Source organism: Hemiscyllium ocellatum, chromosome 4 (assembly GCF_020745735.1).
Source record: "Hemiscyllium ocellatum isolate sHemOce1 chromosome 4, sHemOce1.pat.X.cur, whole genome shotgun sequence".
Lineage (NCBI taxonomy): Eukaryota > Metazoa > Chordata > Chondrichthyes > Orectolobiformes > Hemiscylliidae > Hemiscyllium > Hemiscyllium ocellatum.
Window position 1 is genome coordinate 51,191,497 of NC_083404.1, and position 25,303 is coordinate 51,216,799.

General features: G+C 43.5%; 1 protein-coding gene across 1 annotated transcript in view; it reads right to left on the reverse strand.

Moving 5' to 3' along the window:
• The window catches only part of LOC132815198 (collagen alpha-1(XXI) chain-like), a 114,287-nt gene that overhangs the window by 71,196 nt on the left and 17,788 nt on the right, over positions 1–25,303 (reverse strand). Inside the window, exons 7-10 of the mRNA XM_060824013.1 lie at positions 21,882–21,935; positions 19,537–19,590; positions 15,166–15,219; positions 6,036–6,089 (exon numbers count right to left, since the gene is read on the reverse strand). Coding sequence (XP_060679996.1) covers positions 6,036–6,089; positions 15,166–15,219; positions 19,537–19,590; positions 21,882–21,935 — 216 coding nt within the window. The remainder of the gene's footprint in view (positions 1–6,035; positions 6,090–15,165; positions 15,220–19,536; positions 19,591–21,881; positions 21,936–25,303) is intronic.

Genomic DNA, 25,303 nt, shown 5'->3' on the forward strand with positions numbered 1-25,303 from the left:
ACTGAGTGTACTAATTATGTGCAGGCTCCTTGGTTACAATCCACATTCCGTAATTAGCACAGATTAACTGTTCTTCCAAACAATGCGCACCCATCATTCAACTTTTTGGTGAATGACAGATTCCTTTGCAATTTCCATTGTCATGGCCTCATTATCTAACACTGCCTATTCATGTTGTCCTTCAGGTGAGACATTTGACGAGTTATCTTTTCACAAAGTTGAGTGGTCTATTTATTCTAATGTTTGAACACTCTTATCATGTTGCAGCAATATTTTATAAGCACCAGTGGTTTATAATTTTTACAATAGTAAAATTAAGTACAAATCTGAAAATCTACAAATACATTGATACTGAATACTACTGGGTAAGGGGAGTCACATAAAAGATGGGATTCTGTGGGATTTCTGACTGTGTTCCACTTGCTTTATGGAAGTGTTCAATTTTGCTGCAGCTGCCCCTAAGTTCAGGAAAAGAAACATCTGCTTTAAGGCTCTGATTTTCCCTGTCTATTGATGCATACAATTCCACTGTGGAAACAGTTCTACCCACAGTAGTTGCACATGTGGAAAAGTACGATGACCGAAGTTGCCAAATCCCCACTCAATGAAGCACATGCTGTTTCTAGCCCCGTGGCTCAACACTTTAACTCCCCCTCCCACTCCACCGAGGACATGCAGGTCCTTGGACTCCTCCACCGGCAGAACACAACTACACGACGGCTGGAGGAGGAGCGCCTCATCTTCCGCCTGGGAACCCTCCAACCACAAGGTATGAATTCAGATTTCTCCAGCTTCCTCATTTCCCCTCCCCCCACCTTGTCTCAGTCGGTTCCCTCAACTCAGCACCGCCCTCCTAACCTGCAATCCTCTTCCTGACCTCTCCGCCCCACCCCACTCCGGCCTATCACCCTCACCTTGACCTCCTTCCACCTATCCCACCTCCATCGCCCCTCCCCTAGTCCCTCCTCCCTACCTTTTATCTTAGCCGGCTTGGCTCTCTCTCTCTTATTCCTGATGAAGGGCTTATGCTCGAAACGTCGAATTCTCTATTCCTGAGATGCTGCCTAACCTGCTGTGCTTTGACCAGCAACACATTTGCATCTTGTGATGGACTACTTACCTGATGCAGAGTTTGGGGGGGAGCTTCATTATTCATGCATAAATTCTCCTTGATATGTTAATGAAGGGCTTACTGCAGTCTTATGGTCCCGAAGGGACATTGGTTTATTATTAAATTGAAAGCATCATCATTAAGATGTCCTATTTTAATAAAGCAATTCATTTGACCAATTCCTTAATATCTACTTGTTAGGGGCTAACTCTAAAACGCAGATGTGCTGTATTTAACAGGCTAGTCAAGATTAGGATGTCAAATGGACAATGGCTTTTCATCACAATGCACACATTTCTCATCTCACCCAAAAATCTCTTTATTTTTTAAAATTCATATTTGGATGTGGGTTTGACTGGCCAGACTAGCATTATTATTACTTATTCTTAACTACCCTTTAGAAGGTGGTGATCTGCAGTCCATGTAGTGTAGGTACATCCTCAGTGCTGCTAAGGGGAGAGTGCCAGGATTACGACCTTCCTTAAGTAGGTGAATTAACAAAATGCAACTAGAGGATGAAACAACACAAAGCACTCTAGATGTGATGCCACTGATATCTGAAATACAATTGTATCAAAACTTCCCAACTTTTTGTATTCCATTCCCCATACAAACTGACAGCATTCTATTTGAACTTTAATCACTTGAAATACCTTGATATATTGATATTAGTTCTGTGTGATTCATGTGCTGGAATATCTAGATCCCTCTGTAAAACCAAGCTCTGCAATTTTTCTCTATTCAAATAAAATGTTGCATTTCTATTCTTCCTACCAAAGTGTCCAAATTGTCATTTATACTTCACCTGCCAGATCCTTACTCACATATGTAACTTACCTATATCCCTTTGCAGACTGTTTGTGTCCTCTTCACAACTTTCCTACCTATTGTTATCAGCAAATTCAAGGCATTGTTGAATAGTTTGTAAATAGTTTAGTCTCCAGCATTAATTCTTGTTGCATTCATCTAATTACTCTTTGTTAACCCACAAAATGAAGCATTCTTCCTGATTCTCTGTTATCCTGTTATGATACCTGTTGATATGTAGCTTACTATACCACATGAGTCACCTTTGATGTGGCACCATTTCAAATACCTCTCAGATACCTCTCAGAAGTCTAAGTACAGAATGCTTACAGTTCCCCGATATTCACATTGCTTATTACTTCCTAAAAGCACAACAACTCAGTCAAGCAGGATTTTCCTTTAGAACATAAAAACAAGGATCAGGAATAGGCAATTCAGCTCCTTGAGCTTTTTCCACCATTTAATACGATTATGGCTGTTCTCATCTTGGCCTCAAATCCACTTTGCTGTCTGCTTCCCATAACCCTTCTTTATTTCTAGCTAGACTTCTCTTTTACTTTTTCTCTCACTATTTTTAAATAATTCTCTGCTGGTTTCATATTTTGTCCAATCTTTTGGCCAGCTATTAATCTTTGAGCAATTGCATGCTTTTTTTATTCTCAACTTTTTAAAAAAATCTACACATGGGTATTGTTGGTTAAGCAAGCATTTATCACCTGTCCCTTAATGCCCAGAAGGCATTTGAGAGTCAACCATATTACAATAAGTCTATACTTAGGCCAAACAAGATGAGGACATTAGTAAACAGACAGGTTTTTGTGACAATCAACATGGTAATGATAAGGCAACTGTTAATTCCAGAGTTTTGCTTAATTCAAATTTCACCATTTACTATAGTGGGATTTGAACCCATGTCCCCAGAACATTAGCCTGGGTTTCTAGATGACGAGTCCATTGTGCCACTGCCTCCCCATAGTGATATTTAACTTCCTTAGTTAGCAATGAATGATGTATCTTTCTCTTAGAATCTTTCTCACTGGAATGTATGAATGTTATGAAATATCTCTGAAAAGTTTGCATCTGCAACTCTTGTGACCTGTACTTTAACCAAATTTCCTGTTCACTTTAGCCAGACCTGTCTTTGAACCCTCACAACTTTTAATTTTTTCACAATTTAAGTGTATCACACTAGTCTTGGAACAGGTCTACCCTCCCACAAATTGAAAGGAACATTCAATCATTTTATGATAATTGCCATCTAATGACTCCTGCACTATGAGATCATTTGTTAATCCAATCTTATTACACAGTACCAGATTTGGAATAGCTTGTTCCCAGGTTGGGCCCAGAACATGTTGGTTTAAAATATTGTCCTGAAAACATTCTATGACCCCAGCTCAGGTTACTTCTGCAAATTTGATTCATTCAATCCATATGTAGATTATGAAAGATATGTAGTATCTTTCTCACAAGCTCCCATTATTTCTTCCCAATCAACAGTGTGATTACTGTTCAGGAAATTATGTACCACTCACACATGTGCAATCTTTTGCTGTTTCTTATTTCTATCTAAATTGATGCTATATCTTGATCTTTGGATAACCACCAATATCCATACAAATGCAACTCCGTGTACACCAGTCTTTGTGCATGACTTTCAGCTAATTCGCAATCTAGCTCAATTGATTGCCACTAAGGTCTTATAGGCGAAAGTGAGTATTGCAGATGCTGGAGATCAGAGTCAAGATTAGAGTGGTGTATCAGGGAGTCTCCTATGTGACACCTAATCCAAACTTTTTTGAAGTTGAGTTACATCTTTCAACAGTCATTGATTCAACATCCATTGATTCAACAGTCATTCACTCAACAGCCATTGATTCAACAGTTGTTCATTCAACAGTCATTCATTTAACAGTCATTCCAACTACCAAATTGGGGATTTCAATTGCCAAATCCACAAAATCATAGTGATGCTTCAGCAGGGTAGTTTCTCCATAACAGAAGAGATAGATGAGCATTTGAAACCACAGTAAGCCTATATAGTAGATTAATGGGGGTAAGGTAAAATTGGAGGGAGAAGAGACTGTACCTGAGGACCACTACTGCTGTTTACCAGGGATTAATGCCATGTACTTTACACAGGATCAAAGTCTCACAAACCCATTTGTCCCTCTTTTCTAGTATTACCCCATTTAGTACAACCTGCAACAGTCAAGATTTCTAGCAAGTTATCAGAAATGCAAACTTAATCTGAAATCTGAACACACGGACAGTCCGAAGATCATGAAGCGGGATTCTTTATTACATCTGTATTAGGTACGTACAAACATGATGGGAAACTAAGGTTAAACAAGGACATTTTTGCAATACTTACATTAATTGAAGCCTGCGATATACACTATGTTCAGTCTGCCATTGATTCCCATAATACCTTCTTCGCCAAAAGAGAGTTTTCTCAACTGTTCCAGTTACACTCTTTGAGGAGAAAGTGAGGTCTGCAGATGCTGGAGTATCAGAGCTGAAAATGTGTTGCTGGAAAAGCGCAGCAGGTCAGGCAGCATTTAAGGAGCAGGAGAATCGACGTTTCCAGCATAAGCCCTTCATCAGGAATGGCTCCTGATAAAGGGCTTATGCCCGAAACGTCGATTCTTCTGCTCCTTGAATGCTGCCTGACCTGCTGCGCTTTTCCAGCAACACATTTTCAGCTCTGCTCCAGTTACACTCCCTCACTATAACCAGAGATCCTGGAACAACTACACATTTTGTTAATTATCGCTCTCCTCTGCTATTGCTACCTACTGCTGGAAATTCCTTTACATAAAATCAATCTAAAAGATCATAGTTGATGCAAAGAAATGTTTACCTCACGCTGAAGTTATATTCACCACAAACCAATCTCTGACTCAGTTTCAAGGTTCATCAGTCATTTCCTACTGCCAAGAGGAATCCCAAAAAGTGTTCTGATTGAATTGAAGTAAGTATATTTCTGATCCAAATGGATATGTCATTTCTCATCAATTTGTGCTGTTATGTTGCTTAAAGTAAAGCTCACAAATATGATTATCATATTATAATCCCAGATTATAATAATTAAAACCCAGGATAATTGCCAAAACCAATGGAAAATAAAAATATCTATACCCAGACTTCATTAATTATAGAAGAAAACTTAGCTCATCACATAAAATTACATAAAATACAAGCACAGAAATAACCATTCAGTCTAAATCATCAACATCAATGTTTATCTATCACATGAGCCTCACCTTCTTTGCCTTATACTATTTTTTATTAATCTATCTATTTCTCCCTCTTGAACTTCTCCAGCTGGGTCAGAATGCATTGTTACTATGTGTACCTCACCTACACTATGTGGTTGCAGATTCCTCAGTCCCACTACTGACATATGATTGTTTCCATGTACCTACTCCAAATAAGAGTCAACACATTCAGTCTTTGAAAAAAAATTACCTTGCTGCCAAAACGCATGTGATGAAGCTCCTTCATGCAAACAAGAAGCCATCAAGTGATTCGACTACCAGCCAACAATCATATTTGGTTCTGGCTCACTTACAAAACATAAATAGCACTGATTCTGCATGAAAGCAAACATCAAAAGGTCATTGGAAGTACCAGCTGGATGCAAACAACTCAGGAGCAAATCGCTCAATTCAACACAGTAATGCTCAGTTATAAAATGATAAAAACTAGTACAAGAGGAATAATATGCATTCCCCTTCAGTTTGGTGTTTGTTATTTTATTTTCACTCAGCTAACCACACAACTACAGTGTATACAAAATACCAAAAGTGCTTACCATTCAACTATGCAAAGTACCTTTTGGCATAGACCACTAGTTTCATTTATTTTAAAATTGACTTTCAAGGCCTCTGTGAAAGACCAATGTGCATACTTTATTAACCAGAACACCTGTCCTGCCGCAAGGAAGGTTTCAGTTCAGTTCTCATAAACAAGCCACTAATCTGCCAAGAAATATTTGATTTGGAGCAGGAGTTATATATCATTGGAGCAAGTAGAAGCTGCAGATCGGAATTCTAAACTGGATCCAATTATTCAGCCACAACTTTAATAACACCATATTTCATACACATCTTACCTTTAACCCAGGTAATCCTGGAAGGCCGTTAGTTCCTGGAATTCCAGGTTCTCCCTAAAAGCAAGTAAGACCAAAAAAAAACCATGGTCAAAGTGCTAAAGCAGAATTAAATATTAACTTACTTCTTTGTTCATCACATTATCTCATTATAGAATCCCTACAGTGTGGAAGCAGGCCATTCAGCCCATCGAGACCAGACTGACCCTCTGAAGAGCATCCCAGCCAGACCCACATCCCGACCCTATCCCTGTAACCCTGTATTTACCATGGCTAACCTACCTAACCTACACATTCCTGGACACTATTGGCAATTTAGTATGGCCAATCCACCTTATCTGCACATCTTTGGACTGTGGGAGGACACCAGAGCACCCAAACAAAACCCACGCAGATACAGAGAGAATGTACAAACTCCATACAGACAGTTGCCCGAGGGTGGAATCGAACCTGATTCTCTGGCACAGTGAGGCAGCAGTGCTAACCACTGAGCCACTGTGCCATCCATTATGTGCCTTAATGACAACCTTTTTAAGCACTGTGTAAGACCCTTAGACATTTTATTACATTAGAGGCACTGCATAAATAGAAGTTGAACTGTGATGATTAATATTCAGATTATTTTCTTTCAACTTACTCTTTGGATGGTGCTTAGACCACAAGACAATCACTCGTCAGTTGGCCTGATATATCCATTCCAGTGTTAATGTTCCACTTGAGTGCCTGCACCTACCATTCTTCAACAAGGCCTGTCTACATTTATCTCTATTCTTTTCATCCTCAGATCTTATCTAGCATTTCCTTCAATGTTTCGATGCTAATTGACTTAACTACTCCTTGTTCTCGTGATTCCCTAATTATAATTACAACACCACTTTACCACCAAAATTGTAGTACTGTAACCTACAACATAGAGTCATAGAGATGTACAGTGCAGAATTGGACTCTGGTCCAACCCATCCATGCTGACCAGATATCCTAATACTAATCTAGTTCCATTTGCCAGCATTTAGCTCATGCCCCTCTAAACCCATCATACTAAACATTTTTTTCCTTGCACACAATAGCGACTGCCATACTTTAACTGTCGTACAAGTACAATCCAATGGAAGCATAATAGTTTCACTCCTGTTGAAAAGAAAATACCGCATTTCTGAAAGCAAATTGTAAATAGCCAGTCAGTAGAAAATAAAAAAAATCAAAGAGCAAACAGAATTAAATTACTAATCATTGCCAGAGTTGGAGGGTTTGAGCCATAGGGAGAGGCTGAACAAGCTGGGGCTATTTCCCCTGGAGTATTGGAGGCTGAGGGATGACCTGACAGAGGTTTATAAAGTCATGAAGGGCATGGATAGGATAAATAGACAAAATCTTTTCCCTGGGATGGGGGAGTTCAGAACTAGAGGGCACAGGTTTAGGGTGAGATGGGGAAAGATTTAAAAGGGACCTAAGGGACAACTTTTTCCACACAGAGGGTGGTGCGTGTGTGGAATGAGCTGCCAGAGGAAGTGGTGGAGGCTGGTACAATTACAACATGTAAAAGGCATCTGGATGGGTTTATGAATAGGAAGGATATGGGCCAACTGCTGGCCGGGGCTCAGGTGGTGAAGTGGGAAGAAGAGCACTTAAGTAATTGGGTTGGGAGTTAGAGCAGTGGGTGGGGAAGATCAAATCTGATGCAGTTGACAGAGAGAGGTACCAAGAAGGGATTGTGAAGGTTTTGCAGATCACCTACACTGAGAGGCTGAGCTTGTAACTCAGTGAAAAGTAACTGCTGTTTCCTTCATCATATCCAAATTACAGAGTTCAACAGAAATAAATATGACTGCTGCCACACCCAGGATGGGTGAAGTAGGTACTTCATTTCCCGAGTGGGCCTACTTTTGTGCAATATGAAGTCCATCAAAGAGTAATAGCATTAAACAACTCTAAGCCCCACACAATACAGAGGAAAGATAACTGTAATCACATAATACAGCATGAGGACCACATGTGACCAACTGTGACAACTAAAAAACCCACTCACAAGCACTCTTGCCCACATCATTGAACATTACAAATTATTGGCTGTGGGGCACATGAAATGTCTTGCGGCCTGGAAAGATTAATCCTAGTTACCAAAGTAGCAATGACCTTCGAACATCCTAAAGCCTGCACAAGATACAGGAGCAGCCCACTTCACACCATCGACTATTAAACATTATGCTATGTTCAAAGCTGCCTTTCTTGGAAGTGTGGATGAGAGCTGAGGTTGTCATTATTGTTCAACCTGCTACTTTATGTGCACTAAAAAACTTGAACAAGGTGTAAACAATATGCATGCTCATGTAGAGGCAGCCCATTGGTTTCCTTCACAGGAGTCTCCGTATCCCAGTATTTGATGGATGATGTTATACTTGTGTGTGCTGTGACTGCTGATTGCTCACATTACTGAGGAGCTGCTTTGTTTCTGTTCTTGCCCACACAGGTTCATTGGAATGGTCCCCATTGGATCTAGGCACACTAACTGTGGTCTCCCCCGTGGCTACGGTACAAAGGACTGCTACATGAAGGGATGAGGAACACATGTGTCTACAAGCTCAGGACCAGCACCAACCTCCAGGCAATGTGAAGCCAATTTGCTGCTGAGGAACATCCAGCCACTTGTACTGTCACTGTGCGGTGATAGTGCAGAAAAGACAGAGTCGCTCATCTTCCATGGAATATGTGCAGATAGAAGAGGGGCAGGGGCAGAGATAGAGGTCAGAAGAGTACAGCGGGCTGTCTAGTGTATCTGCAACACTTTCACTGAAGCCACTGAGAGGAATTGGACAACCCCTCCACATCAGGTTTCCATGTAGGTCATGTGTGAGGTGTTGTCCAGTCCAGACAGAAGATGCTGCTTGATCCTTAGAGTTACTGCTCTGAACAACTGGAGCACAGACTGAGGTGATGGCATGGACAATGGGAATCAATGAGAGCCTCGGCATTGCAATGAAAAGGGCATTCTCCCAACAGCATCTTCGGCATCCTACAGTGTAGCAGTGCTGGCCAAAGCACCACAATCATGTTTTCCTTACAAAGGTCTTTCAAAGGAGCTGAGTTGCATGAAACTATCTTTCACCGACGGTGAATGTTCTGAAACTGCTGCTGTGTAATCCCAACCACAGATGCAGTCCTAACATTTCAAACTTTCACAATATTCACAACATCTAATGCTCCATTATTCAATCCTGATGCAGTGTAGGTGCTATGGCAAGGACAGCTATTGTTCAGACCGGGTTAGAACATCATCTGGTGCTAAAGGTGACCAGCCTCTCTCACTTCATTCTTGCAGCTGCCGCTAACATAGCATTCACTCACACAGCTGATGATGAAAAGTAAACATATATTAACAAATGTAAGAATGCATTTACATTGAATTGTCACCATTCCATCAATGAGCTCTGATCACTCCCACTGAGTTCAGGTGCTTTCCCAGGGTCCCCAGCTGGGGTGGAATAGGGCCTGTTTGCCTTGGGGTTTTGGATGCGTGACCAACCCAGGGGACCGCTGTGACTAGAAAGCTAGCACATGCTGAGTGTCGTCTGCCCAGGCACACTTTCACTTTCCTCACCTTGAATTTCCCACAGGGTTGAAGGTGGCAGGTCTGGCCATCTCAGGAGTGTTCTTAGAGGTAACCTCTGGGAGAGGAGGAGCAGTCTGTATGCAGTTCCTCCTCTGGCAGATGCCTATGGAATCACAAAGTCTCCATGAGGCAAAGGGACAACTGTACTGAAGGCAAAGTCTCTCAGCCCTCTGTCACCATACCATTGGTGCTAAATACCAATGGCTAGAGTGAAGCAGTGCACATCTATGCTCGTATAAAACAGTCATGGAGACTGCTAGGCCTGGCTTTCCACTGACAGCTTCCAACATCACCATGGGGGCGACTTACAAAGGCAAACAAACAGTACTGGTGAAACCCTATAACCTTTAAGTCAATTTACCTAGTAGCTCTGTAAAAGCTGCCTGAGTCTCCTGTGTCTGCCTGTGTACTTATATGAAGTCAACACCATGGGCTCCTGTCCTGTCCTGTCCGAGCAGGTGCCTGACAGCTGTGGGGACATGGCAGTGAAGTGCTCACCCTGACTCTAATCTAGTTCATGTTTCCAATAAAGTGCCAGTATCAGAGATGGTGGGTGGGGGAGGATGCTGAAGACACTATACCACTGTATTCTTCATGGAGGAGGAAATAACTTGCATAGCAACTCTCAGAGACCCTTGGGTCTGAGTTTCTCCTACTAGTGGATCATCTTCGAAACATCCACTATATCCAAGTAAGTTTCAATGAGGTTCTCCCGTCACCACTCTAAACTCCATCTAGTATAAATCCAGAGTCCTCAACCACTTCTCATATGACATGCCCTTCATTCCTGAAATCATTCTTGTAAACCTCTACTGGACCTTCTCCAACGCCTTCATTTGATACAAGCCAAAACTGCTCTCAATATTCCAATTCCAAATGCAGTCTGACCAGAGCCTTATACAGCTCAGCAGTACGTTCTTGCTCTTACATTTTAGTCCTCTCAAAATGAATGCTAACATTGTGTTTGCCTTCCTAACTGCCATAGACCCTGCATGTTAAACCAAAGAGAATCCTGAGCTAGGATGCCTGAGTCCTTTTGTGGTTCAGTCTAGCCCCTATTTTTCCTACCAAAGTGCATAATTTTCCCCCATTATATTCCATCTGTTATTTCTTTGCTCACTCTCCTAGCTTGTGAAGGTCACCCCACCTCTTCAATACTATCCGTTCCTCCCCCTATTTTTGTATTAACTGCAAATTTAGCAACAATTCCCTTAGTTCCTTCATCCTGATCATTATTATATAACATGAACAGTTGAGGTTCCAAAACTGACCCTTGTGGAAGTCCACTAGTCACTGGCTGCCACCCTAAAAAAGATCCCTTTATTTCATTACTTAAACAATTAAAATTATTTTTAAATATGTGATTGATTTGGGCATTCTAGCAAAGTTTGCAGATGATACGAAGTTAGGTGGACAGGCAGGTAGTACTGAGGAAGTGGGGAGGCTACAGAAGGATCTAGACAGTTTGGGAGAGTGGTCCAGGAAATGGCTGATGGAATTCAACGTGTGCAAATGCGAGGTCTTGCGCTTTGGCAAAAAGAATAAAAGCATAGACTACTTTCTAAATGGTGAGAAAATTCGTAAAGCCAAAGTACAAAGGGATCTGGGAGTGCTAGTCGAGGATTCTCTAAAGGTAAACATGCAGGTTGAGTCCGTGATTAAGAAAGCAAATGCAATGTTGTCACTTATCTCAAGAGTGTTGGAATATAAAAGCAGCGATATGCTACTGAGACTTTATAAAGCTCTGGTTAGGCCCCATTTGGAGTACTGTGTCCAGTTTTGGTCCCCACACCTCAGGAAGGACATACTTGCACTGGAACGTGTCCAGCGGAGATTCACACAGATGATCCCTAGAATGGTAGGTCTAACATATGAAGAATGGCTGAAGATCCTGGGATTGTATTCATTGGAGTTTAGAAGATTAAGGGGAGACTGAATAGAGACGTACAAGATTATACATGGCTTGGAAATGGTGGACGCTAGGAAATTGTTTCCATTAGGTGAGGAGACTAGGACCCGTGGACACAGCCTTAGAATTAGAGGGTGTAAATTCAGAACAGAAATGCGGAGACATTTCTTCAGCCAGAGAGTGGTGGGCCTGTGGAATTCATTGCCACAGGGTGCAGTGGAGGCCGGGACGCTAAATGTCTTCAAGGCAGAGATTGATAGGTTCTTGTTGTCTCGAGGAATTAAGGGCTACGGGGAGAACGCTGGTAAGTGGAGTTGAAATGCCCATCACAGCTGCAAATGTGTTGCTGGTCAAAGCACAGCAGGTCAGGCAGCATCTCAGGAATAGAGAATTCGATGTTTCGAGCATAAGCCCTTCATCAGGAATAAGAGAGAGAGAGCCAAGCAGGCTAACTGCCCCGGTGACCACCGCACACACAACCGCTTCCACGATCGCCGACGGACCCGCGACCCACGCGGCCACCGGGAATGACCACCACTCCTCCGTCGCCGCAACCATTTCCGCCCCTCCGGTTGCCGTCGGCGCAGCCACTTCCGCCCCCACTGACATCACTAACCTGCAGGAGCACAAATCCTCAGGTTTCCCCGCCCCCACGCCATCTTTCGTCACTACGCATAACCCCGCCCATAACCCCGCCCCCACGCCGTCTTCCGTCGCTTCACGTAACCCCGCCCCCACGCTTATTTCCGTCACGACGCATGACCCCGCCCCCACATCGAGCAACGTCACCACGTCTAACTCCGCCCCTACTTCGATCTCTGTCCCCGTCCCTAACCCCGCCCCCAGCTCCAGCTCCAGCTCCAGTCCCACACCAGGTCCTAGTTCCCAGCCTTGCCGGATTTTCACCATCCCTCCAGATCTCCCCCTCTCTGAGGATGAAAGATCAGTCCTCAGCAGGGGCCTCACCTTCATTCCCCTACGCCCTCGGATTAATGAGTTCAACACGCGGCGAGATATTGAACAATTCTTCCGCCGCCTTCGCCTCCGTGCCTACTTTCACAACCAAGACTCCCGCCCACCCTCTGACGACCCCTTCTCCCGCCTCCAACACACCCCATCCACCTGGACACCCCGTGCTGGCCTCCTACCCGCCCTCGACCTCTTTATAGCCAACTGCCGCCGTGACATCAACCGACTCAACCTGTCCACCCCTCTCACCCACTCCAACCTCTCACCCTCAGAACGTGCAGCCCTCCACTCCCTCCGCTCCAATCCCAACCTCACCATCAAACCCGCAGACAAGGGAGGCACGGTGGTAGTTTGGCGCACTGACCTGTACACCGCTGAAGCCAAACGCCAGCTCGCGGACGCCTCCTCCTATCGCCCCCTTGACCACGACCCCACCTCCCACCACCAAACCATCATCGCCCAGACCATCCAGGACCTCATCACCTCAGGGGATCTCCCATCCACCGGCTCCAACCTCATAGTCCCACAACCCCGCACCGCCCGTTTCTACCTCCTGCCCAAAATCCACAAACCTGCCTGCCCCGGCCGACCCATTGTCTCAGCCTGCTCCTGCCCCACCGAACTCATCTCCCAATACCTCGACACGGTCCTGTCCCCTTTAGTCCAAGAACTCCCCACCTACGTTCGGGACACCACCCACGCCCTCCACCTCCTCCAGGATTTTCGCTTCCCCGGTCCCCAACGCCTTATTTTCACTATGGACATCCAGTCCCTGTACACCTCCATCCCCCATCACGAAGGACTCAAAGCCCTCCGCTTCTTCCTTTCCCGCCGCACCAACCAGTACCCTTCCACTGACACCCTCCTTCGACTGACTGAACTGGTCCTCACCCTGAATAACTTCTCTTTTCAATCCTCCCACTTCCTCCAAACTAAAGGAGTTGCCATGGGCACCCGCATGGGCCCCAGCTATGCCTGCCTCTTCGTAGGATATGTGGAACAGTCCATCTTCCGCAACTACACTGGCACCACCCCCCACCTTTTCCTCCGCTACATCGATGACTGTATCGGCGCTGCCTCGTGCTCCCACGAGGAGGTTGAACAGTTTATCAACTTTACTAACACCTTCCATCCCGACCTGAAATTCACCTGGACTGTCTCAGACTCCTCCCTCCCCTTCCTAGACCTTTCCATTTCTATCTCGGGCGACCGACTCAACACAGACATCTATTATAAACCGACTGACTCCCACAGCTACCTGGACTACACCTCCTCCCACCCTGCCCCCTGTAAAAACGCCATCCCATATTCCCAATTCCTTCGTCTCCGCCGCATCTGCTCCCAGGAGGACCAATTCCAACACCGCACAGCCCAGATGGCCTCCTTCTTCAAGGACCGCAGATTCCCCTCAGACATGATCGACGATGCCCTCCTCCACATCTCCTCCACTTCCCGCTCCTCCGCCCTTGAGCCCCGCTCCTCCAACCACCACCAAGACAGAACCCCACTGGTTCTCACCTACCACCCCACCAACCTGCGCATACAACGTATCATCCGCCGCCATTTCCGCCACCTCCAAACGGACCCCACCACCAAGGATATATTTCCCTCCCCTCCCCTATCAGCGTTCCGCAAGGACCACTCCCTTCGTGACTCCCTTGTCAGATCCACACCCCCCACCAACCCAACCTCCACCCCCGGCACCTTCCCCTGCAACCGCAGGAAATGTAAAACTTGCGTCCACACCTCCACACTCACTTCCCTCCAAGGCCCCAAGGGATCCTTCCATATCCGCCACAAGTTCACCTGTACCTCCACACACATCATCTATTGCATCCGCTGCACCCGATGTGGCCTCCTCTATATTGGTGAGACAGGCCGCTTACTTGCGGAACGCTTCAGAGAACACCTCTGGGCCGCCCGAACCAACCAACCCAATCACCCCGTGGCTCAACACTTTAACTCCCCCTCCCACTCCACCGAGGACATGCAGGTCCTTGGACTCCTCCACCGGCAGAACACAACTACACGACGGCTGGAGGAGGAGCGCCTCATCTTCCGCCTGGGAACCCTCCAACCACAAGGTATGAATTCAGATTTCTCCAGCTTCCTCATTTCCCCTCCCCCCACCTTGTCTCAGTCGGTTCCCTCAACTCAGCACCGCCCTCCTAACCTGCAATCCTCTTCCTGACCTCTCCGCCCCCACCCCACTCCGGCCTATCACCCTCACCTTGACCTCCTTCCACCTATCCCACCTCCATCGCCCCTCCCCCTAGTCCCTCCTCCCTACCTTTTATCTCAGCCTGCTTGGCTCTCTCTCTCTTATTCCTGATGAAGGGCTTATGCTCGAAACGTCGAATTCTCTATTCCTGAGATGCTACCTGACCTGCTGTGCTTTGACCAGCAACACATTTGCAGCTGTGATCTCCAGCATCTGCAGACCTCATTTTTTACTTGAAATGCCCATCAGCCATGATTGAATGGCGGAGTGGACTCGATGGGCCAAATGGCCTTACTTCCACTCCTATGTCTTATGGTCTTATGGTCTTATGATATTAAACTTGTGTATAAGACAAATACAACAATTTTACTAAATTAGTAAAATTTACTTAATTTTTTGAAAATGTTCACATTTTAAGATTGCTTACCGAAGGACCATGCTGTCCAGGAGAGCCAGGTATTCCTTTTTCACCTTTATTACCCTGCAATAGAATGATTGATAATTAATGGGCAGCACGGTGGCACAGTGGTTAGCATTGCTGCCTTACAGCACCAGAGACCTGGGTTCAATTCCCGCCTCAGGCAACTGTCTGTATTGAGTTTGAACATTCTCCCAGTGTCTTCGTGAGTTTCCTCTGGGTGCTCTGGTTACCTCCCACAGTCCCAAAACATGCAGGTTAGGTCAATTGTTACATAAAGGGGAATGGGTCTGGTGGATTGCTCTTCGAAGGGTCGGTGTGGACTTGTTGGGCAGAAGGGCCTGTTTCCACACTGTAAGTAATCTAAAAAAAAAGCCTTAAGCCACATAAGTAAGAATTATTGAGTTATATGATTAGATACACACTTAAAAAAATACAATCGAAATCTGTGCAATAAATAATATTAAGTTGCTTATCTCTTTAATCAAGCTTTACGGGATTTTAGCGTGCAATTATTTCAAATCTTGGAGTTGCAAGTTTCCATTAAGAACATTTGCAGTTTACTGCTCCTCTCCAAAAGTTGGGAGGGGGGAAAAGGTGAGGTTTTCGTGCATCAACAGCCACGTCTGTAAGGCTTGATAGACTTCAGATGGACATACGGTATTCAAATTATTTTATATAATTTCAGTGGCAATTTAACAACACTGTATGATTCATATAAATTCTTTGGCAGTCATGTCTACTTGGTTCAAAGTAAATTGCTTAAACTAAAGTAAGCAGTGTAAACCTTTATTTGTTATAAAGCTTACTACTTCATGGTACAAAGTTAAAAATCACATCACACTAGGTTATAGTCCAACAGGTTTAATTGGAAGCACTCTAGCTTTCGGAGCGACGCTCCTTCATCAGGAGGTTGAAGGAGCGGCGCTCCGAAAGCTAGTGATGTGATGACAGAACAACCTTGATTATCTGAACGAGACGGCAGGGAGTATTTTGTTCTGATAACTAGTTGTTTGGATAACTGATCTGATCGTAAACAAAGGAAGCATTCTCAAGTTCAAATGGAACCCCGTGACACAAAGCCTCAGCCAGAAGCACTGACTTGTGTGTTACACCAGGCAACTTGATCAAATCAAATCGAAAGACACTCTGGGACGGGGTGGAGTCATCTTTAAGCAGGTGTAAAGTGAATATTTCAGAAGCGAGACAGCTGGTCAAACCATTCAGTTTTAAACAAAACTGAATTTATTTACATATGACCGAAAGGAAACCGAATTCAGAATAACATAACTATTTGAAAACCCAAACCGACATGAAAACACAACTTGACAAAGAGTTGTTCCAATTTCCTGCTACATCCCCTTGGCAAAAAGGTAAATTCAAACACAGGTTCCTACAAGAGAGAGATGTCAGCAAGAATGAGGATCAGCATGAAACTGTTTCTTTGGGTCCTCAGCTAAAACTAACTCAAAACAAAAAGAAACCCTGAACTGGGAGAACAGACCACTCCCCTTTCATTGTACAAGTGTTTTTAAATAAAATAGAATCTGAAAGCTTTTTCTGATTATTGACTTAGCACAATCTGTTGGCCATTATTGAAGCAGTCAGTTCAGACATTTCAGCACCACTGCCTTTATGACCCCTCTCGGAAAAAATTCAAAGACAGAATAACCTTGTTAAAGGAGCAGAATTGTCATAGTGGGGGCTGCCACAATTTACCTGGCAATCTCCCGATGCAGCAACAGCCCTTCCCAACAAAATTAAAATGCTAGAGGGTGAAGGAACTGACTGGTCATTGGCTTCATAATTGGTTTAACTGGCTGCCGACTTCTAGGTTTTGCTGAACTTCCTGACAATATCCTGTGGTGAACCAGAACATCTGACTTCCCTCCCGATGCCTTCTGCTGCCACTTTACCAGGCTTCACACCTTCCATCCTGTCTCCAGATGGCTGATAAAATCTAGGCCACCCACCTTTGCATGCAGTGATGTTAATTTGGCAGAGTATATGCAACCAATGAATGCACAAAGAAAGTTTTTGTTATGGTTTTGGGTATCATAAGTTCCACAAAATCACTGTCTTTATTTAATAACCCTTTTACTTTAAGGACTCCTTTTAAGGATTACCGTTTGATTTTCAAGGCCAATGTTTTGTTTCTCAGGGGCAATTTTTTTCATTTTCACTAACTGCCTTATCAAGTGATATATTCACATTATCTTCTGAATTTGTACTGAAATATGGAATATTTGGACTCTCACTGACAGAAGCAGAAGAATTGATCAAATCTCTAACAATTATCAACTATCAATTAAAATTAAATTCGCAACATACAAGGAAAGCAATAATTTTCTGTACACAACAGTATTTAAATTTTCAGAAGGTAGCAGTCACAAATAAGAACGTAGGTTTTTTTCAATATAGCTGACATACATCTGTACACAAAAAGCCCTCAACACCTCCCACCCCTCGAACACCCAACTCCTCCACAGAATGCAGCGATGCAGCCCTACCCACCACCAGACATACGCTTCTCCAGTGACACCCATCACCACTGACACTTATCTTCCTCAAACACAGTTTCCTTCTCTCTCCTGTAGTCTTTGCTGATGGGCTCACCAATAACAATCAGCAGCGAGCACAGACTACAAGCAACCTGTCATTTCATTCTACTTACTGGGTTGAATTTTCCTGCCTGGCCATGCCCAAGTATGAATTTTATTCTGGCTGTTTTGGGTGCTTATCCTCTCTGTCCATTTAGCATGCTGTTCTACAGTAATTGCTAATATACACAAAATCTATCAGTTAATCCTTGGTTTGATGGCATTAGATTAGATTACTTACAGTGTGGAAACAGGCCTTTCGGCCCAACAAGTCCATACTGACCCGCCGAAGTGCACCCACCCAGACCCATTCCCCTACATTGACCCCTGCACCTAACACTACGGGCAATTTAGCATGGCCAGTTCACCTAACCTGCACATTTTTGGACTGTGGGAGGAAACCAGAGCACCCGGAGGAAACCCATGCAGACACAGGGAGAATGTGCAAACTCCACACAGTCAGTCGCCTGAGGCAGGACGTTACTTCGGGGCATGTTGAGTCAAGCATTTGCCAGCCATAATAGATTGCATGGATTTATGTGTAGTTATTAGTGAACATTAGGAAATGAACAGCACTATCACCCACTTGAAAAGCACAGAATGAAGCCAATTTGTGCAGCCAACAACATAAGGGCCAGTAGGTTCCCATTGGAATTGAAACTGTATACAAACCTGAGATTTGTTTATAATTGGAGTGGAACTGGAAGAGAGGTCCAAGTACTATTGTATAATTTTGCTCTTGCTCTGTAGCCAATAATGACAACTTTTACAGTATAATGAGCCAAGTCTTGCTGGGAAAATGGCAGGTTCATGGCACACACTGACATTTATATACAAATTGGCCAGCAGTAAGTTCATGCAGAAAGGAGACACTCCATGAATTGCTATTGATTTATGCTGGTCCACCATTTGCCTTGCACAAACAGCTCACCATCAACCTCCCATAATTTTAAGGAATTTGTCAAATTTGCACATTAGTTCAGTAAACTCACCACAGACATTTTAGTGCTTGAATTTAACAGTGTGACACTTTTCTTAATGAGGTGATAATGGATAATGCAATGCCAATTCACCTTGCCAGCCCAGAAATGGAACTATTTAAACTGTTGAGTGTCATTACTCATGTAGTACATTTGCCTCAATGATTTAAATCATTTATTTCATTCTTGCTTTATTTATTTCTTTTCACTCCCTTTTTGTTCCCTTTTCTCTCTCCTCTTTATTACTTCTTCTATCCCTTAATAGATCCTATTCTCCACTGTTCCCGCAGTTTCTTTCTCAACTTTTAAAGCTCAGTGGTTGAAGAGACAGACCAATGGGTCCAGCATTCACTGAAGTCCCAGAAAAATGTGTTAGCTTTTGGCAATTTTCAACGAAACATTTAAACTGAAGGGCACAGGAAAATGAATAGCAGTGCATGTCAAAAGATGCCTTCTCTGGCAATATTTGCTTCCATAGTTCCATTTATGTTTGAGGGATGGGGTTGCCTCATGCAACCCCATGATGTTTCCTTATCTGCCCCTTGTGGAGACGGGTGGGAACGTAGTGAGCTGACCATCCCTCCTTACTTTACCTTCAAATATATTGGTTGATGGAGGTTGGGAGAGGAAGGGGTGGGGATTGCTGGAGTTTAAGATTCATCCCACGATCTTAGAAGTGGTAGCAGTTTTTCTGTTTTGTAAAAGGAATCATCATAATTGGACTGTAATCTAATCATAACGACCTGCATTATTAACGCAAGGCCAAACATTGATCTGGGAATGTAAATGATACTACACACCTTTATTCCAGGTATTCCTGGTATCCCTTGTGGCCCAGTTGGTCCTTCAGGTCCCTTTAAAAAATTGTAGGAAAACAAAAACAAATATTTTACATTTTAACACAAAAAGAAGAACTAGAAAAACCGAATGGCCTGAAGGTGGATAAATCACCTGGACCAGATGGACTACACCCCAGAGTTCTAAGGGAGATAGCTGAAGAGATAGTGGAGGAGTTAGTGGTGGCCTTTCAGGAATCGCTAGAATCAGGGAGAGTCACAGAGGACTGGAAAACTGCCAGCGTGACACACCTGTTCAAAACAGGAGTAAGGCAAAAGACTGAAAATTACAGACAAAAAAGCCTAACATCGGCTATGGGTAAGATCCTAGAATCCATTGTGAAGGATGAGATTTCTGAATACTTGGAAATATTTGGTAAAAACAGAGCAAAGCCAGCATGGTTTCATCAAGGGAAGGTCATGCCTGACAAATCTGTTACAATTCTTTGAGGAAGTAACAAGCAGTTAGACCAAGGAGAGCCAATGGATTTTATCTACCTGGACTTCAAGAAAACCTTTGACAAGGTGCTGCACAGGAAGCTGCTGATCAGGGCCCATGGTGTGAGAGGAAAAGTACTAGCATGGAGAGAAGCTTGGCTGTCTGGCATAAAGAAGGGGATGGGGATAAAAGGATCCTTCTCAGGATGGCAGCTGGTGACAAGTGGTGTTCCACAAGACTCCATGTTGGGACCACAACCTTTCACTTCATATGTTAACAACCTAGATGAAGGTACTTAGGGCATTCTGGTTAAATTTGAAGATAATACAAGATAGAGGGACAGGTCACATTGAGGAGGGAGGAAGTCTGCAGAAGGACTTGGACAGGTTTGAAGAAGGGACAAAGAAATGGCAGATGGAGTACAATGTGAGAAAGTATGAGGTCATGCACTTTAGTTGGAAGAATATAGGAATAGACTATTTTCTAAATGAGGAGAAAATTCAGAAATCTGAAGTAAAAAGAGACTTCAAGGTTCTAGTCCAGGATTCTCCAAAGGCAAACTTGCAGGTTGAGTCAGTAGTTAGGAAGACAAATGCAACAATGGCATTTATTTTGAGAGGACTTGAATATAAAAGCAGGGATGTAATTCTAAGACTTGAATAAGGCTCTGGTTAGACCACATTTGGAATACTGTGTGCAGTTTTGGACCCCATATCTCAGGAAGGATGTATTAGCCTTGGAGCGTGTTCATAGAAGGTTAACGAGAATGGTCCCAGGAATGAACAGCTTAACATGTGAGGAACTTTTGAGGACTCTGGGTCTATACTCAAAGGAGTTTAAAAGGATGAGGGGGGAGCTAATTGAAATGTACAGAATACTGAATGGCCTGGACAGAGTAGATGCTGGGAAAATGTTTCCATTGGTAGGAGAGACTAGGACCCACGGGCACAGTCTTAAATAATGGGAAGACATTTTTGAATGGAGATAAAGAGAAATTTCCTCAGCCAGAGAGTGGTGAATCTATGGAATTCATTGCCCTAGAGGGCTGTGGAAGCCAGGTCATTGAAGACTGAGATAGATAGGTTTTTGAGTATCAAGGGGATCAAGGGTTATGGGGAGAAAGCCGGAGAATGGGGACAAGAAACCTATCAGAACTGAAAATGTGTTGCCGGAAAAGCACAGCAGGTCAGGCAGCATCCAAGGAGCAGGAGAATTGACGTTTCGGGCATGAGCCCTTCTTCAGGAATGAGGAAAGTGTGTCCAGCAGGCTAAGATAAAAGATAGGGAAGAGGGACTTGGGGGAGGGGCATTGGAAATGCAATAGGTGGAAGGAACCCTCCAACCACAAGGGATGAGGAACCCTCCAACCACAAGGGATGAACTCAGATTTCTCCAGTTTCCTCATTTCCCCTCCCCCCACCTTGTCTCAATCAAATCCCTCGAACTCAGCACCACCTTCCTAACCTGCAATCTTCTTCCTGACCTCTCCGCCCCCACCCCCACTCTGGCCTATCACCCTCACCTTGACCTCCTTCCACCTATCGCCTTTCCAATGCCTCTCCCCCAAGTCCCTCCTCCCTACCTTTTATCTTAGCCTGCTGGACACACTTTCCTCATTCCTGAAGAAGGGGTCATGCCCGAAACATTGGTTCTCCTGCTCCTTGGATGCTGCCTGACCTGCTGCGCTTTTCCAGCAACACATTTTCAGCTCTGATCTCCAGCATCTGCAGTCCTCACTTTCTCCTCAAGAAACCTATCAGCCATGATTGAATGGTGGACTGAACTCAATGGGCTGAATGGCCTAATTTCTGCTTCTATGTCGTATGGTCTTATGGTTTAAAATGAAAGATTAAATCTGTTAAAATAGTACCTGTGGACCTGAAAGCCCTTCAATACCAGGCAAACCACGTGGTCCTTTTTCACCCTGAAAGGTATAATTTGACAAAAGCATGAATTTTTGAATATTCTTTTCTTTATAAATGATTAATTCTATGAGAGATTGACCATGAAAACCCATTTTAGGTCAGGATCATCTCACTGACGTTGCCAGTCAATTGTGTCTAATTTTTACTGGTTAAATCAGAATGCTGTTGACTGATTATTTATAAAAAGCACTTCAGAATATGACTGACTCACAGTTTGAGTCTTTTCTTTGCCCGAATACTTTTGAAGATTATTTTCATTTGAAAACTGGATTCTAGAACGTCAAAGGTTCGAAAAGCTGTAGACTTACTGAAAGTCAGGAAACATGGTTTCTCAGGGTCGTGAAAATTCATGTAAAACATGCTTATCTTTTATTGTTGAGGAAACCTACACAATTGAGCTCAGTATGAAATCTCAATACAGAATGTACACTCCAGAGATTTGAATCATAGATCCAGCCACAAACCTCTGAGTGGCTAAGGGGAGCTTCAGATACTTAGGGCAAGCTTTTCAATGTGTCTAGAGGGCTAAGGTCAGGTGTGTACTTAGAGAGTCATAGAAATAGAGTCATACAGTGGAGAAACAGACCCTTCGATACAACCAGTCCATGCCGAACATAATCCCAAACTAAACTAGTCCTACCAGCCTGCTCCTGGACCACATCCTTCCAAACCTTTCCTATTCAAATGCCTTTTAAATGTTGTAATTATATCCACATCCACCATTTCCTCAGGAAGTTCATTCACACACAAACCATCCTCTGTGTAAAAAAAATTGTCTCTTATATCTTTTGAAAGTCTCTCCCCTCTCACTTTACAAATGTGTTCCCTAGTCTTGACATTCCTCATCTTAGGGAAAAGACAACTACCATCAACTCTAACTATACCCCTCATTATTTTGTAAACATCTATCTAGTCACTTCTTATCCTCCTATACACCAGTGGAAAAAGTCTCCGCCTCTGCAGCCTTTCTTTGTAACTCAAGTTTTCCACACCCAGCAACATCCTGGTAAATCTCCTTTGAATCCTTTCCAGCTTAATAATATCCTTCCTATAACTGGGTGACCAGAACTGGACACAGTACTCCAGAAGAGGCCTCACCAATGTCCTGTACAACCTGAACATGACTTCCCAACTCCTATACTCAAAAGAGTGAGCAATGAAGGCAAGTGTGCTAAATGCCTTTTTAACCACCTTGGCCATATGTGACACAAACTTTAAAGAATTATGCACCTGCACCCCTAGGTCTCTCTGTAGTACAATACTATCTAAGGCCCTGCCATTAATTGTATAAGACCTACACATGTTTGCACATCTCGCATTTCTCCAAATTTATTTTGAAACTGGTGCTCCTGGATGGCAACCATCTGTGCCTCTGGATGGTGCTGTACTTTTCAAAGTTAGAGCAGGGATAGGAAAGAGCAACTTGCCTCCAATAAACTGGCCTTTAAACTCATTGAACAGCTTGTTAATGTGCTTTAAACAGAAAGAAACACATTACATAGCTGGCAATGGGAAGAATGATGATATGGGAGCTATGTGTCAGCAGTATGTATTGCTGCTAATTTAAAGTTTTGTTAAGAAAGGGAAGTTGTCAAGTTTTGACAAGATTTGTAGCTCAGGTTGAGGTTCTGGATATAGGTTTGCTTGCTGGGATGGATGTTTTCAGATGCTTCATCACCCTACTAGGCAACATCTTCAGTGGGCCTCCAAGCGAAGCATTACTGATAATTCCTGCTTTCTATTTATATGTTTGGGTTTCTTTGGGTTGGTGATGTCATTTCCCATGGTGATGTCATTTCCTGCTCTTTTTCTCAGGGGGTGAAAGATGGGGTCTAATGCAATGTGTTTGTTCATAGAGCTCCAGTTGGAATGCCATGCTTCTAGGACTTCTTGTGCATGTCTCTGTTTGGCTTATTCTAGGATAGATGGGTTGTCCCAGTCGAAATGGAGTCCTTCCTTATCTGAATGTAAGGATACTAGTGAGAGAGGGTGATGTCGTTTTGTGGCTAGTTGATGTTCATGTAACCTGGTGACTAGTTTTCTGCCTGATTGTCCAACGTGGTGTTTGTTTCAGTACTTGCATGGTAATTTGTAAATGACATTAGTTTTGCTTGTTGTCTGTATAGGGTCTTTCAAGTTCATTAGCTGCTGTTTTAGTGTGGCAGTAGATTTGTGGGCTACAATGATGCCAAGGGGTCTGAGTAGTCTGGCAGTCATTTCTGAGATGTCTTTGATGTAGGGGAGAGTGGATGTATTTTGTCTGCTTGTTTGGGTTTGTTGTTGAGAAATCAGTGGACTGTGTTCATTGGGTACCCATTATTTTTCAATACACAATATAGGTGATTTTCCTCTGCTCTGCAGTGTGTGTTGGCTCGTTGAAATAATGCTCTGATGCAGCTTTGATTGTGGATGTTAGGATGACTCCTTCTGTAGTTCAATATTTGGTCTGTATGTGTTGTTTTCCTACAGACGCTAATTTGAAGTTCCCCATTAGCTGTTCGCTCTACTGTGACATCTAGGAACAGCAATTTGTTGTTTTCCTCCTCTTTAGTGAATTTTATGCCAGTAAGAGTATTATTTACCACAGGAAATGACATCACCAACCCAAACATATAAATAGAAAGCAGGAATTGTCAGTAATGCTTTGCCTGGAGGCCCACTGAAAATGTTACCTAGTAGGATGACAAAATGTCTGGAAATGAACCTTGCAGCTCAGCGAGCAAACCTACATCCAAAGGGAAGTTCTAACTGAGGTGAAGGCTCAAAATTAATGTTGTTTGAGCAGAATGAATCAAGAATATGACTGACTGCTTGGCACCTCGTTGGTCCATAACACTGTCATCCACCTGCTTTCTTGTCTGCTCCATTCTACAATACAAATATATTTTCCAATCAACCTGTTTAGTGTTGTTATTGCACACTTCTGGAGTGGTTGAGACTTGAACCTTGCTCAGAGGTAGAGTTACTATCACTATGCCACAAGATTTATTCTACAAGCCCAGTCATGGCTTTCACTTCCCCTTGAGATGTGACTTCCAGCACCTGTTCCCTCCCCAAGACTGTGTTTAGCTGGCACCAAATTATGGACATTGTGGGCAACAAGAGCATCGCTTCAGCAATACAGAAATGACATGGGCTTTTGGTTCCCTAATTTAGGTTGAAAATCCAGCCCCAATCTTACCTCTCCCAATTAATGTAAACAGCAGAATGGCAAAATGGAAAAATGGGCTGTGGATCAGGTTTTAAAGTACAGATTGCAAGAGACTAACCGAAACTATCATCCAAGATGCACAAATTCATCATTTGTATTTCCAGGTTGCTCTGAAAGAAAATTGTTTCTGAAAGCATGCCAGTCCATCACAGAGAC